Source organism: Eschrichtius robustus, chromosome 14 (assembly GCF_028021215.1).
Source record: "Eschrichtius robustus isolate mEscRob2 chromosome 14, mEscRob2.pri, whole genome shotgun sequence".
NCBI lineage: Eukaryota > Metazoa > Chordata > Mammalia > Artiodactyla > Eschrichtiidae > Eschrichtius > Eschrichtius robustus.
In genome coordinates, this window is record NC_090837.1 from 50,337,396 (window position 1) to 50,358,621 (window position 21,226).

Sequence of the window (21,226 nt, forward strand, 5' to 3'; positions counted from 1 at the left end):
ATTATAATTCCTTTATTTATGTATCCAGGGACATGAGCATTTTGGTGGAGTGAGGATCCGCATCTTTTATCAAATTATTGAAAGGGGCTAAAACTTAAAATAAATTATGGACTGGATAGCATTGCATTGCTTAATCAGCTAATACCTCTTCATTGAGAAGTTAAATTAACTCAGTCACTTGAAAAAATTTTGAATTGCATCTTTAAATTTTTCCAAACTATTTTCCTTACATAAATGTGTGTGTGTATATATATATATATATATACACACATTTTTACATATGCAAGTAAAATAATATATACTATATATACTATTGTATATAATATATATATAATATACAGTATAATCCCACTATAATGAGATAAGTCAGGCTTAAAAATCCAAAACTCAAAAACTTGGGGTCTGGACTTCTCTGGTAGCACAGTAGTTGAGAATCCGCCTGCCAATGCAGAGGACACGGGTTCAAGCCCTGGTCCGGGAAGATCCCACAGGCCGCCGAGCAGCTAAGCCCGTGCGCCACAACTACTGAGCCTACGCTCTAGAGCCCGCGAGCCACAACTACTGAGCCCACGTGCCACAATTACTGAAGCCCGCACTACTAGAGCCCGTGCTCTGCAACAAGAGAAGGCACCACAGTGAGAAGCCCACGCACCTCAACAAAGGGTAGCCCCCGCTCGCAGCAACTAGAGAAAGCCCGTGCGCAGCAATGCAGACCCAATGCAGCCAAAAATAAAAATTAATTAATTAATTAATTTTTTAAAAATACATTAAAAAAAAAACCTTGGGATGGTATTATTGCGAGATTAATGAAAAATTATCTTGTAATTATGGGGGGAGGGGAATTTTCATTTTTCACTTATTTGTTTTCATTTATTAGATATGTAGGGAAAAGAAACAGACCTATGTTTATGAACAGTGATTATCCCACACTGAATGGAGAAGGTTCCAAACTATCGGAAGGCAGTCATTTCCTAACAAACGCCTGACCCCCAAAAGTTAAGAATTTGGCAATCCCAGCAGGAGAACAGGGAAGACTCTTGCTGCAGTGTTAAGGTCAGCCATGGCTCCCCCATGACCAAGTGGGCCTATACACGTAACGCTATTGCTCTTGAGAAATACAGGTGCGCACACACAGCCATTGTCCCAAAGGCACATCATACTGGGTAAAACATGGTTCTCTAAAAAAATCTTAGGTCCTAGTGCAGTGCTAAAGGCAGCGGTACAGACGACCCCCTCCCTGTGGTTGTTTCCCCTAGGGATCTTTGAGGTCCTTTAGATGAAGCTCTTAGGCAGGGCTCCCGAGTCCTTCAGAGACTTTCTAATAGCTTTGAACCTCACGTGACAGAGTCCAAATTTTTATCATCTTCCTTCCAAAAGGCTCCCTTTTCCCATACCAAGTTGCTCCCAGCCCTGTTCTGCAATCTTTAAACCCTGACTAATAGGAGGTGATGCCAGCTCCTCCTGACCAGAAGTCCTAGCCTCGTACCAAGCCAAATGAAGTCAAACAAAACCAAATGACCTTAAATATCTTGTACCCTCTGACCCCAGAACAGCAGGTTCCTTCCTGACTTGAAAGTACCACTGATAGTAGTTCTTTCCAGCTAAAAATGGTTTTCTCACTTTTTAATGGCATTTTCTGTTTCTTAAAGTCTGCCTCATTATGTACCCATATCAATGTATGTATCTGTTTATGTCTATTTACGTTCCCTGAAGAATTAATTATCTTCTCCCTGGGCTCAAAGTACATTTTAAAGTGGGTCTTAAAAGCTAGAGAAACATATTACAAAGCAACATAAGAATTCCAGCCTAGGGATTTCCCTGGTGGTGTAGTGGTTAAGAATCCGCCTGCCAATGCAGGGGACATGGGTTCGAGCCCTGGTCCGGGAAGATCCCACATGCCGCGGAGCAACTAAGCCCGTGCGCCACAACTACTGAGCCTGTGCTCTAGAGCCCACGAGCCACAGCTACTGAGCCCACGCGCCACAACTACCGAAGCCCGTGTGCCTAGAGCCCTTGCTCTGCAACAAGAGAAGCCACCACAATGAGAAGCCTGTGCACCACAGCGAAGAGTAGCCCCCGCTCACCGCAACTAGAGAAAGCCCGTGTGCAGCAACGAAGACCCAATGCAGCCAAAAATAAATAAATAAATAAATGAATTTATAAAAAATAAATTAAAAAAAAAAAAAAAGAATTCCAGCCTAATGTTGTGCAAATACGTTCAATGATCAAACTCAACTGGCATCACATTTCTAGTTCAAATCTGGGTAGGTATCAGGAGCGCCTATGGTTCATTTTTAAAGCGCAAATGCTCCACCTCAGCCCCAGTTTCAGTAGATCCGGGTAGTATTTGTATTTTTTTGTAAAGTCTCCAGGTTGGTGTGATGGGCAGCCACAGCTGAGAATCACTATGGTGGACACTTCTGAGGAAAGATCAAATCCCTGATAATAAGTCCAGCTGGTCGTGACACTAAAATAGTGAGCTCATGCCCCTCATCCCCCAAAAACAAAACTCAAGTTCCAAAAGCAGAAGACGATGTTCAAAGAAAAAGGCAAAGCCAGAAACCCATTATAGCCATTTATTTTAGTGACAGCATTTTCCTACTTTCAGGAGCTCATCTAGATAAAAGACTAAGAGATAAAAGCAAACGCAATTATATTTTGCCTCAGGAAAGAGCTCTGAATACTTCTTTATTATATTGCCAGAGATTAGGACAAGAATGTAAATCTGCGAAAGTCCTACTAGAGGCTTCTTTCATTAACAGAAATGGAAACAGGCATTTATACGCCACCAATAAATCAATTAAAGGAGGAAAGAAGCTTGAAATGGCCTTCATTGCACTTATTAACTTTGGGGATTACATCAGTTGGTGATGGCTAGACCCTGCATCTTCCTGTCATTCACCTGGAGCAAATGGAAGGAGATAAAGCCTGGGAAGAGTCTCATCACACTAAACATGAAATCTGCAAGTCTTGTGTTTGCTAAAGTGAAGCAGAAGCAAAGCAGAGCCAGACTTTTCTAAAAACATTGTCGGCTTTTGTGGATTTAAAATGTGAGAGTGTGAATCAGTGTGTGAGTTGGTGTGTTTATATGTGTCTGGGTTTACATAAATCCTGATGCTGGGAATTATTTTAATCTCTATGATAATTTCCAGTACGACGATGTTTTAAAATGGGAGGATTCCATTAAGAAGTAGCATTCAAAGGAATTTCTCAGTGACATTTGAGAGTGATGTGGACCCTTCCTTTCTAGGCTCCTTTCGGACTGTTAATCACCAACTTCTGTCAACTTCTTTTCAGTTTATCAGTTTCAGAAAATCTTCATTTGTGTTGAACAGTGGCAGCTGGAATAAGATTACTGGCAATTAGAATCCAAACTAGCCGAGGAATTTCAAAATTAGAGGCAAAAAAAAAAAAATGGATTCAATTTCCTGCCCTGCCCCAGACAATACTTTGTTTCTGGGGCAGCCACTTCACCTGCCTAGTCTCAAGTTCTTCAGCTAGAATTTGAGAGTAATAATATCTCTTCAACTTCCTCACCAGGTTATAGGGAAAAGCATTTTATAATCTTCAGAAAGTTATACAAATGGAAGGCACCATTAGTTTAAGCTTCTACCTTTAAAATGTCTTATATGTCATGTGTAATAGAAATGTCTGTTTATTACTGATGATGTTGGATTAAAGACGTGTCGTGAAGGATGTGATATTTCAGTGTGAACTTCTCACTATGCCAAAATAAAATGCACTTTTCTTCCAACACTCTGTGCCTCACATTTGGATTTTATTCTTTATTTCTTGCTGGTTCCCACACTGTTCTACTCTGTTATTTCATCCCTCCCCCCTATATAGGGGCTAAGAGGTGGAGCCCTCCCTATCCAGCTTTTAGCCTCTTTTAATGACTGTGCTGGAAGAAGGGTGACTTGGTGACCTCACCTCCTACAAACTCACTGTGCCATGAGTTCAGCAGAATGTTTTCTAATATATGTGAAGTGCTGTGGGCAAGCAAAAGCTGAGGTCCTCTCCTCTGCTGTTCTCCACATGACCTGCCAATCACCAAGTCCTATCAGATGTGTCCTAAATCTCTCTCAAGTCAGTCCTTTAGCATAAGACATATTAGTTTCACTCCTGAATCATGGAAGTGTCCAGCTAACTGGACTCTTCCATTACTCATGGGTTTCTATCCCCTACCCTCCTGCCTACCCAAATCTTTTCTCCACTCGACATGCTGGAGCAATCTTGCCAAAACCTAAATCTGTGTACATCAATTCCCTGCTAAAACCTTGGATGGTACCCAGCCTCCCGTAGGAAAGTCCTATACTGTCTAGACTTGACAAATAAGGCTTTCTAGATCAGATGCCTGTTCGCGTCTCACTTGCACTCAGCAATACTGAACTATTCCCAGTTGCCAAATGCACCATATACCCTTTCTCAAGCTCCATGCCTTTTTTTAGTGATTCTTTCTAACTATAATTGCCCTCTCTCCACCCTTTTCTATCTGGAACATTCCTATTCATCCTTTAAAACTCTGCTCCAGAGTCACCCTTTCTTTGATGTCTCTTTCGAATCTTCCCATACATAAACTACTATATCTAGCAGTATATACTTTCATTATAGTACATATTACACCAAATTATATTTATTTGTTAGAAAAATTTGTTTCCCCTTCTGGACTGTGAGCTTCTTCAGGGCAAGGATCAGGTCTTACTCATCTTTGGATCTCAAGAAGCTAACAGTGGTCTGACCAATTATAGCTACATTATAAATATTTCTTAAGTGAATGAAAGGATGGATTCTCATAAGTGAAAACAATACACACCCTGTGTATCCTGTGGGACTGAGTGCTAGTAAAAGAAACATCTGACGGGGCTCATCCCTTATTTATCATTGTTAGTTCTTGTTATACTTTTGACATTTCTGCAATCTTCTGGTAAAACTCTAAGGTAAGCATCTCATCTACATGAAGGAGCAACAGACACTGACCAAATCAGGCCTGTTGGTGAGCCATGCACCTTGTGATATTAATATTGTCATAGATGGGTTATTTTCCCCTTCATCTCCTCCATATGACTCTGGGCAGCTGTCCTTATACTGAAATTCATGAAAAGTCAAGCTTCTTGACAATTTCAGAAGCAAAAAGCTCTGAAAAGCTCTTCCTCCTTCCTCTACTGAAATTTTTGCTCTTCTTTCTTTCTAAAACGATGAGAATATAGTCAGGCATTGTGTATCCCAAGACCCACTGATCAGAGTTAAATTGGAAACTAAGGAGCCCACAGTGGTGCTTTTTGCCTATTTGATTCATGAGCTCACTGTGTCCACGAGTCCCTCTGTGGAATCAGTGTAAGCTGGAAACTGGCATGCCTCCATTTTTACTATTATGACTGCAATCGATGGGGAATAAATGAATATTCTCCATTTTATCCAACTGCGCCGCTTCCCAGAAAACTCTGGGGGGAAAATGAGAGGTGTGCTATTTTTGCTTTTATATTCATAATTATTTTCCAGGCTTTCCATTATTTTACACCACTGAGTTTTTCTTTCTTTTCCTCATAAGGTACACATTTTACTTAGAAGTGAGAATTAACACCTATTGTGTAACTAATGATTATTCTTTTATGAGTTAATTAACCAAAATTGACGAATAGACCAAAAGGTGACATCAATGTAGTTTGCATGTATTTCAACCTCTGTTTCATAAGACAAGATTTTACTGTAAAATGCATGGTTCAAGATTATTTTAAAAATATAAATTGGTTTCTCTTATTTCAAATAATTAATCTCTGAAACTAATACAATTGGAATTTCACTCTTCTATGAGTCAGTTTTTGAAAATATAATTGAAAGTCCATGTTGGAGAAAGAAAACTTATTTTTCTTTTCTCTCTCTTTCCTCTTTTTTTTCTGTTTTATTCTTTTGTTCAATAAATAGTAACTGGACATAGTATCTGTTGACTGGATTTGGCTAGGCACTGTGAAGAATTTAAAATTTTCGGTTACTGCCCCTAAAAACCTTACAGAGACACACAAAAAGTTAACTAAAAGAAGAAATGTCACAGACAGTACCAAGTGAGTAGTAAGGGCAGTAACTCTGCAAGTTCACAAGCCAGTCTTTACCTCCCTGACATTTTCTTTTTTTTTTTTTTTAACATCTTTATTGGAGTATAATTGCTTTACAATGGTGTGTTAGTTTTTGCTTTATAACAAAGTGAATCAGCTATACGTATACATATATCCCCATACCTCTTCCCTCTTGCATCTCCCTCCCACCCGCCCTATCCCACCCCTCTAGGTGGTCACAAAGCACCGAGCTGATCTCCCTGTGCTATGTGGCTGCTTCCCACTAGCTAGCTATTTTACATTTGGTAGTATGTATAAGTCCATGCCACCCTCTCACTTCGTCCCAGCTTACCCTTCCCCCTCCCCTGCTCCCTGACCTTTTCAAACAGAGCTTTCCAGCCTGCCATCCGTTGTGATTTATTTTTAATGGTTCTTCTCATCTCAATCCAACATATAGACAGATGCAGGAACATATCCTGGCTCTATCCCCTATGTCTATACTGCTTCAGCTCTACTTCTGAGCGCTTGAAATAAAAATTGGAAGCTCTCCCCAGACTAGTTTGTGAATATCAGATTATGATCTGCCCACTTCCTCTGGAGGAAAGGAGATGGGTTACATGATTCAGGAAGCGTGTGTTTTTCTCCTGATCTCTATATATCAACCATACCTGCACATTTAAAATCTCATAAAAAGAAAGTATTGGACTGTGTTCAGCACTGCATCGTTACCAAGTTGAGGAAGCTTCATCAACAACTCTGTGCTTTTCCAGTTATTATTGAAGCCTGACCTTGGTTATATTATCACCCATTGTGAACGGATGCACACTCTTAACTCTGTAAACTAAGGCTGTTCCATGCCCTTCTTTCCTTTCCTAGCAATAGGCAAATAATCCTTAACTCATAGAAGCAACTGGAGAGGCTGTTTGACCAGTTTGTCTGACATCACATTTTGTTTCTCCACCGATTTTCTTCTTTTAGTCCCCAGTGAGTCACCATCTTTTGAGCAGTCTTCTGCAAGCACAGCGGGCCCTCCATATCTGTGGGGTCCACACTGAGGACTCAGCCAACTCCCCATCAAAGGCAGAGCCAGAGGACCAACCGTACAACACTGTTTTATATAAGGGACTTGAGCATGTGAGGATTTTGGTATTGGGGAAGCAGGGGAGAGGCTGGAACCAATCCCCTGTGGATACCAAGGGAGGATTGTAGTTCCCTTAAATTTACCCCCAGGTAGTCAACCTCTCTCGTATTCACATATCTTTCTTTACACTTCTACAACTATAGTTGCCTCATTGTGTTTTCATTGCTTTTATGCTTCTGTATCTCACTACTAGAGTGTAAGCACCTTGAGGGCAGGAACTGTGACTTCATCACTGTTGTATACCCAGAGCTTAGTTTGGTTCCTGGAGTATAGAAGGCACTCAATAAACATTTGTTAAGTGAATGCTCAGCATTGAGAAAGAGGCATAACAGACTATGGAGATTCAGAGGAGAGTAACCAAACCATCATAGAGAGTGCAGGAAAATTTCAGAGGAAGATACAGCTAAACTGAGACCTGAAGGATAACTGCAACTTATCCATTCATAGGCTGAGGGCAATCCAGACAAAAATAATAACAATAACATGAGCAAAATTCATATTTGAAAAAGAACAGGGTCCACTGAAAGCCAAAAAGATCAGCTGTGCCTTCTGTTTACCATGCCTGAATCAAAACATATATATATGTATATAAGTGTATGTATATATGTGTATGTGAGAGAGAAAACCTTAGTTTTTAAAAGCTTAATTTGCTATAACAAAAAATCAACTCCATCAACCTATAAAACACATATACTTAGCCCCAAACCCTCTATCGGGCTAAACAACATTTCCATTAACTTTCTCATTATTTTCTTTTTCCTTAAGTCAAATTTTAATTTTTTAATTTTTTTTAAAATTCTCCATTTTAACTGTTGGTGTTTTCATAGTATTTTTTAAGTAGTTCTGTTGCAGACGATAGTATGGTTAAGTAGAGAGAGGTGAACCTAACCACTTTGCCTGAAATTATTATGTATAGAAAAACAGTTGCAGGTTCCAAACACTTAAATTAGAAATGAACATTTAGGAAATGACCTGCTTCTAAATTGAGATTTTGGGTGCACACAGGACAAGCTGTAACAGAATGTAGTGGAAAGCAGACTGGTCTTGGAGTCCACACATCTACGCCATTTCCTTTACTATGTCCATGAGACTCTCGATCTCATCATTTCTTGAATGGGATCTGTAATATCTGCTCTATATTATTCGTAGGTATTCCCAAAATTGAAAGAGGAACTCTATGTGAAATGCATCACCTAACAGATGGTAGAGGGTTGTATTCCATTATAGCACAAGGTGATCTGCTATTGTAGTTATTTGTACATTAGAAAATAAAAATTTTACACCCCTTCCACAACTACAACATTATATATGGAAAATATGTACAACCATTTAAGTTAGTCAAAGTAAAGCTATTCTTTTTACAGACACAGTTTTAAGTAGTTGGTGTCTACATCTGTGGCATGACCACAGCAAGTGTGTTTACGTAGAAATGGCTGTTTGCCTTATTAACATGAGGCTAATACACATTGTAACTATTTTGTCTCATAGAATGATTGAAGATAGTGGGAAAAGAGGAAATACCATGGCAGAAAGAAGACAGCTGTTTGCAGAGATGAGTAAGTATGGAACTTTGAAGGAACACCCTTGAATACTCATGGAAGGCTGGAAACAACCACTTAATCCTTATGACATTTGTACTTTTCCCTAAAATTCTGAAGTCTTTACATAAAATGTATGTTTAGGCATTTTTGCCTCCTCTTGGGTAAGAATTAAATTAGACAGTGAATCATCATAATTTGTTACTAGGACTGTATATCTTATATGAAAGAAAAGGGTTCGTGGACCTGACTGTATATATACATACACGGATGCTTAATAAACACTATTTAGTGTTGGCATTAATACAATCCACTAAACTTCAAAGTCTGTGTTCATTTCCCTGTACTACCACAGGGTCTGGCACATTGCGGCAACAGATAAAAATTTTGAAATGAATCATTGAATATCTTACCCACAAAACGATATCATATGTTCATATGGGAAAGAGGAGTCAGGCGTGATTACCAGATCAAGCTATAAGCTGTCATTTGAACTCCATGCAACGGGGGACAAGCTGTCCTACAAACTAGTTTCTAAAAAGTGAAAAGGAAAACAAAGGTTTAAAAGAGCTTGGAGGTGACCTGCTATGCAAGGAAAACCAAACCAAGACTATATTTACTGACTCCAATGGAGAACTCATTAAATAAAGATTGTTGGTTTATGTAAATGCAAGGTTGCTGTGTAAGTAATTGGGTGGTAGTATCTCCTTCTAGACCATTTTTCCTATTCATAAGGAAGAAGAACTTGACATTGCGGGGGAAAGCACACATCTCAAATTAAATGTTATAAAGAAAAAAGTACGATTCTCTTATGGACTTTTTATCTCTCCTTCCCTGCAGAAGGAATGAGGATGAGCAGAAGTGAGTCGTAAGCCTTTTACTCCGGGAAGGCAAGAGAAAAAATTAGGCTTCTACTGAAGACTGGAACTGATTGGCAAGAATGAGGGTCAGAGCAGATAAAGGAAAGCCCCAGATAATAAGATTCACATTTTCCTTTATCATTTCCCAATAATCTGGAGGCACCAAGACAGCATTAGAACTAACAAAGAGGAAAGAAAATTAAAATTGATGTGGAGAATCTCAATCATGCTCCTTGCTTTTTCCACTTTTAGAAACGTGTCTAAAGTGCCTGTGACAGTTTCAGCCATGACCTGCCAATTTCCATGTCTGGTACTGTAGCTTCACTTCTGGCCTGACCAGTCATCTGGAACTCTGACCTTTGTTGATACAAATCTAACAGAGGAAGGAACCTAGTTACTGCCTGGCCATCTAAACAAAATCCAAAGCAGCACAGGTATCCTCTCGTATCATAGATTCTTAGACTGAAAAGGCAAGAGCTATGTATATCATGGGCCAGTGTTTTGTCAGAAAAAGAAAAAAACTATTAATTTTTAACATAGAAAAGCAATGAAGTCTTAGAGGAAATCTTTAAATTTATCATTGTTACATTAAAGACCGTATTAGCCAACAGACTGTAAGAATTTTTAAAGTGTGCTTATGTCATGATTTTATAAAATTTATCTGAATTTAAGTACATAATCCCAGCTCCTTCTACACCTGGTGCAGTGCCTGACACAAACACATATGTCACAAATGTCTTTTGAATTAAAGTTGTCCAACTCAAAGAAAGATCAACATGAGTTTTATAGCCATAGAAACAGAAAAGCTCTAAATTTTTCAAATGAGAGAGACTTAGGAAAATTGTGCATTCATTTCCCAAATTGTAACCTTTTCATAGAAGCTTCTCAGGGAGGTCATACAGTTTATTAAATCATTTTGAGTTCTCCTGATTAGTGATCAAAATAGTTAAGCAAGCCACACAGATATGTATCTTTCTTCCTTTCTTCCTCTCTTCAAAAGCAAGTAAACACATCTGACCTTAACAATTCATTAGTGAGCATCGTGTTCAGATTAACACTAAATAGGACACACGTCCACAGTAAGTGGGATTCTGCCAGATAAAGCAGTTGGCTGATTTCAACAGGAGAAATTGATTTTGATAGACTGTCAGACAAAAGAGAAATGTAATCTCATTGAGAATGTGTTAAATATTTGAAAAATATATGGGTTACCCCAGCTCTATCAGCAGGACACCAAAGAAACACAAGGAAACTATTATCAGAGAAGACTGACATCGAAACTTAGAAAGCAACTCCTTCCAGGAATCTATGATGTCTAGACAGGGAGCTGAAAAAGAAGGAAGAACTTGTAAATCTGGTCAGCTAAGTATTACCTAGAAGTAGTTCTTTTTAAACATGAAAGGAAAGTGCCAAAGAGCTTCCTGGTTTTGGAAATTGCAAATGTCACAGGAAAAAAAAAAAGGAGTTAAGAAGGCAGGGAAGACTTTTTTCAATACTATTGTGAGAGGGGAGAGAGATGGAACTCAGCTCTGCCGGAACCAAAGACAGGAGGGTTTCTAAGCACTGGGGTGAGCTAGAGCAGAAGCACTGGAGGATACCAGAGGGGAAGTTGGTCAACTGTGTTTACTCATTGTCACAATGAGGAAGTTAGGCTCCTACCCTCCCACAGACACTAGGAGATCTCCTTCAGTGATTTCATTTCCAAGGAATGGCTCCCAGTCCTTGAGAAATATATTCCTGGGTTGTAAAACTGGCAAAAGTCTGGGAGGTTTACATCTTTAAAGGGACAGAAAAAGAATTTACAAAGGAAAGTTTTGTAGAAAAGTAAGTGCTCCAAGAAAACAGAGATCAAAGACCTAGAGTCAGGAAGAAACCTGTCTAAAGTTTAGTCAAGCTGAGGGGAACCTTACAAAAGCAAAGAGCAGAGAACACAGAAAACAGGGTAATAATTTTTTTTAATTTAATTTAATTTTTTTTTATACTGCAGGTTCTTATTAGTCATCCATTTTATACACATCAGTGTATACATGTCAATCCCAATCTCCTAATTCAGCACACCACCACCCTACCCCTGCCGCTTTCCCCCCTTGGTGTCCACACGTTTTTTCTCTATTTCTGTGTCTCAATTTCTGCTCTGCAAACCAGTTCATCTGTACCATTTTCTAGGTTCCACATATATGCGTTAATATACGATATTTGTTTTTCTCTTTCTGACTTACTTCACTCTGTATGACAGTCTCTAGATGCATCCACTTCTCTACAAATAACCCAATTTCATTCCATTGTATATATGTACTACACCTTCTTTATCCATTTGTCTGCCGATGGGCATTTAGGTTGCTTCCATGACCTGGCTGTTGTAAATAGTGCTGCAATGAACATTGGGGTGCATATGTCTTTTTGAATTATGGTTTTCTCTGGTTATATGCCCAGTAGTGGGATTGCTGGGTCATATGGTAATTCTATTTTTAGTTCTTTAAAGAACCTCCATACTGTTCTCCATAGTGGCTGTATCAATTTACATTCCCACCAACAGTGCAAGAGGGCTCCCTTTTCTCCACACCCTCTCCAGCATTTATTGTTTGTAGATTTTCTGATGATGCCCATTCTAACTGGTGTGAGGTGATACCTCATTGTAGTTTTGATTTGCATTTCCCTAATAAATAATGATGTTGAGCAGCTTTTCATGTGCCTCTTGGCCATCTATATGTCTTCTTTGGAGAAATGTCTTTTTAGGTCTTCTGCCATTTTTGGATTGGGTTGTTTGTTTTTTTAATATTGAGCTGCATGAGCTGTTTATATATTTTGGAGATTAATCCTTTGTCCGTTCATTCATTTGCAAATATTTTCGCCCATTCTGAGGGTTGTCTTTTGGTCTTGTTTATGGTTTCCTTTGCTGTGCAAAAGCTTTTAAGTTTCATTAGGTCCCATTTGTTTATTTTTGTTTTTATTTCCATTACTCTAGGAAATGGATCAAAAAAGATCTTGCTGTGATTTATGTCAAAGAGTGTTCTTCCTATGTTTTCCTCTAAGAGTTTTATAGTGCCCGGTCTTACATTAGGTCTCGAATCCATTTTGAGTTTATTTTTGTGTATGGTGTTAGGGAGTGTTCTAATTTCATTCTTTTACATGTAGCTGTCCAGTTTTCCCAGCACCACTTATTGAAGAGACTGTCTTTTCTCCATTGTATATCCTTGCCTCCTTTGTCATAGATTAGTTGACCATAAGAGCGTGGGTTTATCTCTGGGCTTTCTATCCTGTTCCATTGATCTATATTTCTGTTTTTGTGCCAGTACCATATTGTCTTGATTACTGTAGCTTTGTAATATATCCTAAAGTCAGGGAGTCTGATTCCTCCAGCTCCATTTTTTTCCCTCAACACTGCTTTGGCTATTCAGGGTCTTTTGTGTCTCCATACAAGCTTTAAGATTTTCTGTTCTAGTTCTGTAAAAAATGCCATTGGTACTTTGATAGGGATTGCATTGAATCTGTAGATTGCTTTGGGTAATATAGTCATTTTCACAATATTGATTCTTCCAATCCAAGAACATGGTATATCTCTCCATCTGTTGGTATCATCTTTAATTTCTTTCATCAGTGTCTTATAGTTTTTTGCATACAGGTCTTTTGTCTCCCTAGGTACGTTTATTCCTAGGTATTTTATTATTTTTGTTGCAGTGGTAAATGGGAGTGTTTCCTTAATTTCCCTTTCAGATTTTTCATCATTAGTGTATAGGAATGCAAGAGATTTCTGTGCATTAATTTTGTATCCTGCTACTTTACCAAATTCATTGATTAGCTCTAGTAGTTTTCTGGTGGCATCTTTCGGATTCTCTATGTATAGTATCATGTCATCTGCAAACAGTGACAGTTTTACGTCTTCTTTTCCAATTTGGATTCCTTTTATTTTTTTTTTTTCTTCTCTGATTGCTCTGGCTAGGACTTCCAAAACTATTATGTTGAATAATAGTGGTGAGAGTGGACATCCTTGTCTTGTTCCTGATCTTAGAGGAAATGCTTTCAGTTTTTCACCATTGAGCATGATGTTTGCTGTGGGTTTGTCATATATGGCCTTTTTTATGTTGAGGTAGTTTCCCTCTATGCCCACTTTCTGGAGAGTTTTTATCATAAATGGGTGTTGAATTTTGTCAAAAGCCTTTTCTGCATCTATCGAGGTGATCATATGGTTTTTATTCTTCAATTTGTTAATATGGTGTATCACATTGATTGATTTGCGTATATTGAAGAATCCTTGCATCCCTGGGATAAACCCCACTTGACCTGGTGTATGATCCTTGTAATGTGTATTTGAATTCTGTTTGCTGGTATTTTGTGGAGGATTTTTGCATGTATATTCATCAGTGATATTGGTCTGTAATTTTCTTTTTTTGTAGTATCTTTGTCAGGTTTTAGTATCAGGGTGATGGTGACCTCATAGAATGAGTTTGGGAGTGTTCCTTCCTCTGCAGTTTTTTGGAAGAGTTTGAGAAGGATAGGTGTTAGCTCTTCTTTAAGTGTTTGATATAATTCACCTGTGAAGCCATCTGGTCCTGGACTTTTGTTTGTTGGAAGATTTTTAATCACAGTTTCAATTTCATTACTTGTGATTGGTCTGATCATATTTTCTATTTCTTCCTGGTTCAGTCATGGAAGGTTATACCTTTCTAAGAATTTGTCCATTTCTTCCAGGTTGTCCCTTTTATTGGCATAGTGTTGCTTGTAGTAGTCTCTTAAGATGCTTTGTATTTCTGCAGTGTCTGTTGTAACTTCTCCTTTTTCATTTCTAATTTTATTGATTTGAGTCCTCTCCCTCTTTTTCTTGATGAGTCTGGCTAATGGTTTATCAATTGTGTTTATCTTCTCAAAGAACCAGCTTTTAGTTTTACTGATCTTTGCTATTGTTTTCTTTGTTTCTATTTCATTTATTTCTGCTCTGATCTTTATGATTTCTTTCCTTCCACTAACTTTGGGTTTTGTTTGTTCTTCTTTCTCTAGTTCCTTTAGGTGTAACGTTAGATTGTTTATTTGAGATTTTTCTTGTTTCTTGAGGTAGGCTTGTATAGCTATAAACTTCCCTCTTAGAACTGCTTTTGCTGCATCCCATAGGTCTTGGATCATTGTGTTTTCATTGTCATTTGTCTCTAGGTATTTTTTGATTTCCTCTTTGATTTCTTCTGTGATCTCTTGGTTATTTAGTAATGTATTGTTTAGCCTCCATGTGTTTGTCTTTTTTACTTTTTTTTCCCTGTAATTCATTTCTAATCTCATAGCGTTGTCAGAAAAGATGCTTGATATGATTTCAGTTTTCTTAAATTTACTGAGGCTTGATTTGTGACCCAAGATATGATCTATCCTGGAGAATGTTCTGTGTGTACTTGAGAAGAAAGTATAATCTGCTGTTTTGGGATGGATTATCCTACAAATATCAATTAAATCTACCTGGTCTATTGTGTCCTTTAAAGCTTGTGTTTCCTTATTAATTTTCTGTTAGATGATCTGTCCATTGGTGTAAGTGAGGTGTTAAAGTCCCCCACTGCTATTGTGATACTGTCGATTTCCTCTTTTATAGCTGTTAGCAGTTGCCTTATGTATTGAGGTGCTCCTATGTTGGGTGCATATATATTTATAATTGTTATATCTTCTTCTTGGATTGATCCCTTGATCATTATGTAGTGTCCTTCCTTATCTCTTGTAACATTCTTTATTTTAAAGTATATTTTATCTGATATGAGTAATGCTACTTCAGCTTTCTTTTTATTTCCACTTGCATGGAATATCTTTTTCCATCCCGTCACTTTCAGTCTGTATGTGTCCCTAGGTCTGAAGTGGGTCTCTTGTAGACAGCATATATATAGGTCTTGTTTTTGCATCCATTCAGCAAGCCTGTGTCTTTTGGTTGGAGCATTTAATCCATCCACGTTTAAGGTAATTATCAATATGTTTGTTCCTATTACCATTTTCTTAATTGTTTTGGGTTTGTTTTTGTAGGTCCTTTTCTTCTCTTGTGTTTCCCAGTTAGAGCAGTTCCTTTAGCATTTGTTGTAGAGCTGGTTTGGTGGTGCTGAATTCTCTTAGCCTTTGCTTGTCTGTAAAGCTTTTGATTTCTCCATCGAATCTGAATGAGATCCTTGTCGGGTAGAGTAATCTTGGTTGTACGTTCTTCTCTTTCATCACTTTAAGTATATCATGCCACTCCCTTCTGGCTTGTAGAGTTTCTGCTGAGAAATCAGCTGTTAACCTTATGGGAGTTCCCTTGTATGTTATTTGTCGTTTTTCCCTTGCTGCTTTCAATAATTTTTCTTTGTCTTTAATTTTTGCGCATTTGATTACTATGTGTCTCAGTGTGTTTCTCCTTGGGTTTATCCTGTATGCGACTCTGCGCTTCCTGGACTTGGGTGGCTCTTTCCTTTCCCATGTTACAGAACTTTTTGACTCTAATCTCTTCAGATATTTTCTCTGGTCCTTTCTCTCTCTCTTCTCCTTCTGGGACCCCTATAACGTGAATGTTGTTGTGTTTGATGTTGTCCCAGAGGTCTCTTAGGCTGTCTTCATTTCTTTTCATTCTTTTTTCTTTATTCTGTTCCGCAGCAGTGAATTCCACCATTCTGTCTTCCAGGTCACTTATCCGTTCTTCTGCCTCAGTTATTCTGCTATTGATTCCTTCTAGTGCAGTTTTCATTTCGGTTATTGTATTGTTCATCTCTGTTTGTTTGTTCTTTAATTCTTCTAGATCTTTGTTAAACATTTCTTTCATCTTCTCGATCTTTGCCTCCATTCTTTTTCCGAGGTCCTGGATCATCTTCACTATCATTATTCTGAATTCTTTTTCTGGAAGATTACCTATCTCAGTTTCATTTAGTTGTTTTTCTGGAGTTTTATCTTGTTCCTTCATCTGGTACATAGCCCTCTGCCTTTTCGTCTTGTCTATCTTTCTTTGAATGTGGTTTTTGTCCACAGGCTGCAGGATTGTAGTTCTTTGTGCTTCTGCTGTCTGCCCTCGGGTAACAATTGATAAGAAGAACAATTGATAAGAAATTTTGGCAAATTCAGGTGACTGCAGCACATACATGTGTTAAACATCTACTCGGAGCTCATAACCACAAGCAGCAGAAACAAAAATAAGAACAAAAAGGCAAAGAAACAAAATTAGGAGTAGCACAGACTCACAAATAAACCAAAAAATAAAACTAAACCAAAAAAAAAGAAAAATGTGTGGCCACATACTTTGATTAAAGCAATTTTGGGCAAGTTGCCCTAAACCAAAATTTCCCCTCAGTATAGTGCCCTAATTATCAGTTTGCTTAAAACTGAAAACTGAAAAGTTGTTTTCAGTTAAATGTAAATGTCATTCTCACCTTGGCCTTTTCAGCCATCAAGTAAGTTTATCAGGTCAAATAATTTCATCCAACTGGTTTTTAGCAGAATAAATTGTTTGTTTTCGGAGTCAAGCTCCCTTTCTTCTCTGTTCTTCTGCTCTGGGAGCACATTTACTCTGCTTTGTATGACACTTACTTACAAAGAATTTACAAAGGAAAGTTTTCTGTATCACTCATTCACATGAACTTCTCCTTAGGGATGGACGCTGGACCTTTCCCTTCAAACCCATCCAGCTTAGATGCTGAATCAGTGTTGGTTTAAAAGCGTCAGAGCACAGGATAAGTAGGTTTTAATGGGAGGGAAATGATTGGAAAACACTCTTTCAGAACATGGAAGGCTGCCTAACAAGATGAGGAACGTCCTGGGGAGAAAGCAGAGTGATACCAGTGGGCTCTGAGTGGAGGAGGGACCAGAAACCAAAAGGAGGCAAATGGAGGTGCTCAACAAACACTGTTGCGTGGTTCAAAGGCAGACCGTCCTTCTTCAGAATGTTGACAGCAGTCAGCATGTGCATAGTTGGAATGGCACCTGAAGCATGATTGTGCAATGCACACCATGAGTTTTAGGAAAACTGATTTCAAAAATTCAAGGAAATGACGTGAATGATCCCACTCCCATGAGCCGTGGTGGATACAGTGACTATTGTCACTTTCATCTTCATTTCTCATGCTCTTCAGCACTTTGGGGATGTCAACACCATGGGTCACCATCCTGGAAATTCTTCCTTATGTCACCACCGTAGTCTGGCCTCCTGTTTTTTCTGACCACTCTACTTCTCTTTTTCTGTCTCTTAGTAGCCTCCAGACCCCCTGAAGTCAGATTTTAACCAAAGTTTTGTTCTTGACCAATTCTCTCCCTATACAGTTTGACTTTCTTTCAAGGCTTCACAGTTATTGTTATGGTTCTCAAGTGTTCAAGGCGTCCTTCAAAACCGCATCCCATGTTCTCAGGAACCAGCTTATCCAGAATAGTCAGCATGTAAAGTCAGTGTCCCTTCCAGACTTGGCTTCTCACTGTCAAATCTTCTGCTGATGAAGCACCTTGAGATAGGCTCACCATTAGCTACATTAACTCCGCATCATAACAAAGCAATGTCCCACCAAGGCTGCCACTTTACAGTATTTCCAAAGCCACACAGTCCTTGAACAACTACCAAGGGCACTGTTCAGAAGTGGGGAGGAAGTTTCTAGCCCCAAATTTGTGCCTCATTTTGTTATCTAGAATGTGGAATAGCCCTACTTGTGCACACAGTCTCCTCTTGGGAAATATTCCCAGTCCTGGCTCAGTTAAGGCACTTTGGTACATTTTATATGTTTATTAATAATTCCTGGAATATAGTCCATATTAAGGAGTTCCATATCCATATATCCAACTGACACTGGATATCTCCACTCGGACATCCCACAAGAAACTCAAACTCTGTAAGCCCAAAACTAAACCCTTCATCTTCCCACACCTACAGACCTGTTCCCCCTTGTTGGTACCTTAGCTCAATGAGGGCCACCCCATCCCACTGAGTTGTCTAAGGTAGAAAGTTGAGCATTATCTTTGACCCCAAAACTCCTTTGCCTGCTCTCTCTCCCTCTCTTTCTCTCTTTCTGTCTGTCTCTCTCACACACATGTACACACACACACACACACATCCAGTCAATCATCAAGCATGAAAAAGAGTTTAGACATGGAGTTCATAGGCTTCATCTTTATTCTATAAATATTTGTTGGGTGAGTTTGAAAAATGAGTAAGAAATTTAAGAATCTGAATGATTTTATGAAAGGTTTTATAAATGAGCTATGAAAACATATAAGGCAAAACATATATGAATTGTGTGAAACTGTTCAAAGTGCAATGAACGAAGCTAAAGCCAAAAATTAGATAAGACGGGTTGGTTGGTTGGCTGGCTGGCTGGCTGGCTGGATGAATGGATGGATGGATGGATGGATGGATGGATGGATGGGTGGGTGGGTGGAAGGAATGAAAGAAGGCAGGAGGAAGGAAGGGACAGAGGGGGGAGAAAAAATCTTGAAAAGAAGAGCTAAAGAAAGGAAAAACAGGATTTGCAGAAGGTAACAATGTGATCAATCAGAATTTCTGAACTTGCATCTTTGCTTTCCTCTTTATCATTTTTTTCCAGCTTTGAGGAGATGTTGCAAGAGCATCAACTTCCCTTAAGTTTTTCTTATGAAAAGTTTTAAATATATACAGAAGTAGAGAAAATACTATTCATCTCTACCCTTAATTGTTTACCCCCCGCCCCCACCATATAATTATGAAACAAATCTAATCTAAGATATTATTTAGATGAGTCAAGTCTCCATGTTTTAAAGAATTATAGCCCAGTGATATAATAATGGAAAAAACACTATACATTTGAGAAATAATTAAGAGGACATTGCAAAAAAATATGGAAGTTCTGTATTTTTTTTTTATTAAAAAGGAAGAATTCGTTTCTTGAGAGTATAGAGTGTGAATTTGATGTAGGTTTCAAGATAAAATGGGTTTTTTTCTTCAGAACATGGACAAAATGTAGTGGTAATCCTAGACATTTTAACATGCTAAGAATAAGGATTACTCTATTGACCTCATTTCCTTATTCATTTTTCCAAATTCCACCTTTTTTATAAATGAATTAAGTCAGCTAATTTCCCTTTTTAATAAGGTTGCTAGACTGCTAGCTCAGGAAAATACCATAGGATAAAAATGAACCTTAATTTCAGCAAGATACTAACAAAAGTCTCTTAGGTTGTGCATGCATTGGAAAAACGTGAGCTGGATCTTCGTACAATTAGGTAGGGATTGTGCCCATGTTGTGACCATGTCTAGAGGAGTAAGTAATGGATCCATCAACTTGGAGGACAGCCTCCAGTTGTATTCTGGAAGACTCTGTGGCCCTGGTCAGGTCTTAGATTTTAGGCAATGACTTGGACACAGAAGACATGAGACTACTCTCAAGGTAGGCTATGAATTTATAGACTTTCAAGAAGAGACCACACATGTCAAACTGAACTAAGTTCATGGTTTATTGGGCCAGAGACAAAGAAATTTATTTTAAACAAGGTGGGTAAATGGAGCAAGAACCTGCCCAGCCTGTCTCAGTACAGCTTTTTTGGGTTCCAGAATCCATGATGGATCCCATGGTTGCCACTTACATGGTCCATGTGAGGCAATGGGCTGTTGTATCTGAAAAGCTAAACTTCACTGCTCACCACGTCCCTTTTAATATTCAGGGCTTACATCCTCAGCCAGGAAGAACTTTCACAAACTGGAGACATTGACAGACCTCCAGACCCCTTCCTGAGGCTTGAACAAAACAGAGGGTCAGTTGAGTCCACATGGTGATGGGCAGAGGAGAGCAGTCAGTACATTCCTGACCCTAAGCATCATCTCTATGTCCCTCTTTACTGCATCCTGGAGAGCGGCACCTTTGCCAAATGCCCCCTAGGACCTCTATGAGATGGAGGAGCAGAGGAACAAGGGTTTCTATTCTCAGAGGATGAGGTCTTGCTGGAACTAAGAAACTTAATCGTGTACTGCATCACAGTCGTTTTATACCCGGAGCTTAAATCATTATTTTTGAAGAACTTACATAAATCATCTATGTCCCTAATGTCTTCTTTTAAAGGATTATTTACAGATACTGAGATTCTCTTGATTATTGAGCCAAACTCAGCATCACTAAAAGTACATCTTCATCCAGGGGTAAAAGATTTAGCGTTCATGTATTTCTGATGGTCTCTGTGTCTCTGGTTATCCAGCATCCTAGAGAGTTCATTTCCCACATGAGCCTCTCAGATTTACAGAGGACATGAAACTGGGAAGACCCTTTGAAATGCCAGTGACAAAAATCAAAATTTTTTTAAATATCAGAAAGGTTAGAAGCATGAGCTAAAACGTAAAAGAAACTAAGATTAAATACGAAGTCCTACCTTTAGCCCCCAAATAAGCATTTAAATAGAAAATAGAAAAGACCTAACTTAATAAAAGTGCATATGATTTTTAAAAGCTAGCTTTTTTAATGAACTGCTAGCTTAATAAGAGCCAGAAGAATGAGCTCTCTATGAAAAAACTGCATCAGTAAATGTCCTCATCAATGGTGGTAACTATTGTATTCTATACAGTCCATACAGGTGAGGCAATAGCTGTGGCATTTGGGTTAATTTTGTATATCTCATTTCAAGGAGGTATTAGCCAGCCATAGAACAGGATAACTTGAATGTTTAAGGGTCTGGTCTCCAACCCGTGTCTGATGATAATGAGAATAA

The 21,226-nt window shown here is 38.6% G+C and overlaps 1 protein-coding gene across 2 annotated transcripts in view; it reads left to right on the forward strand.

Moving 5' to 3' along the window:
* DTNA (dystrobrevin alpha) overlaps window positions 1-21,226 on the forward strand; it is a 285,381-nt gene that overhangs the window by 150,812 nt on the left and 113,343 nt on the right. For both annotated transcript variants that reach the window (XM_068563775.1, XM_068563776.1), the window contains exon 4: window positions 8,680-8,747. In XM_068563775.1, the coding sequence (XP_068419876.1) occupies window positions 8,681-8,747 (67 nt within the window). In that variant the 5' untranslated portion in view covers window position 8,680. The remainder of the gene's footprint in view (window positions 1-8,679; window positions 8,748-21,226) is intronic.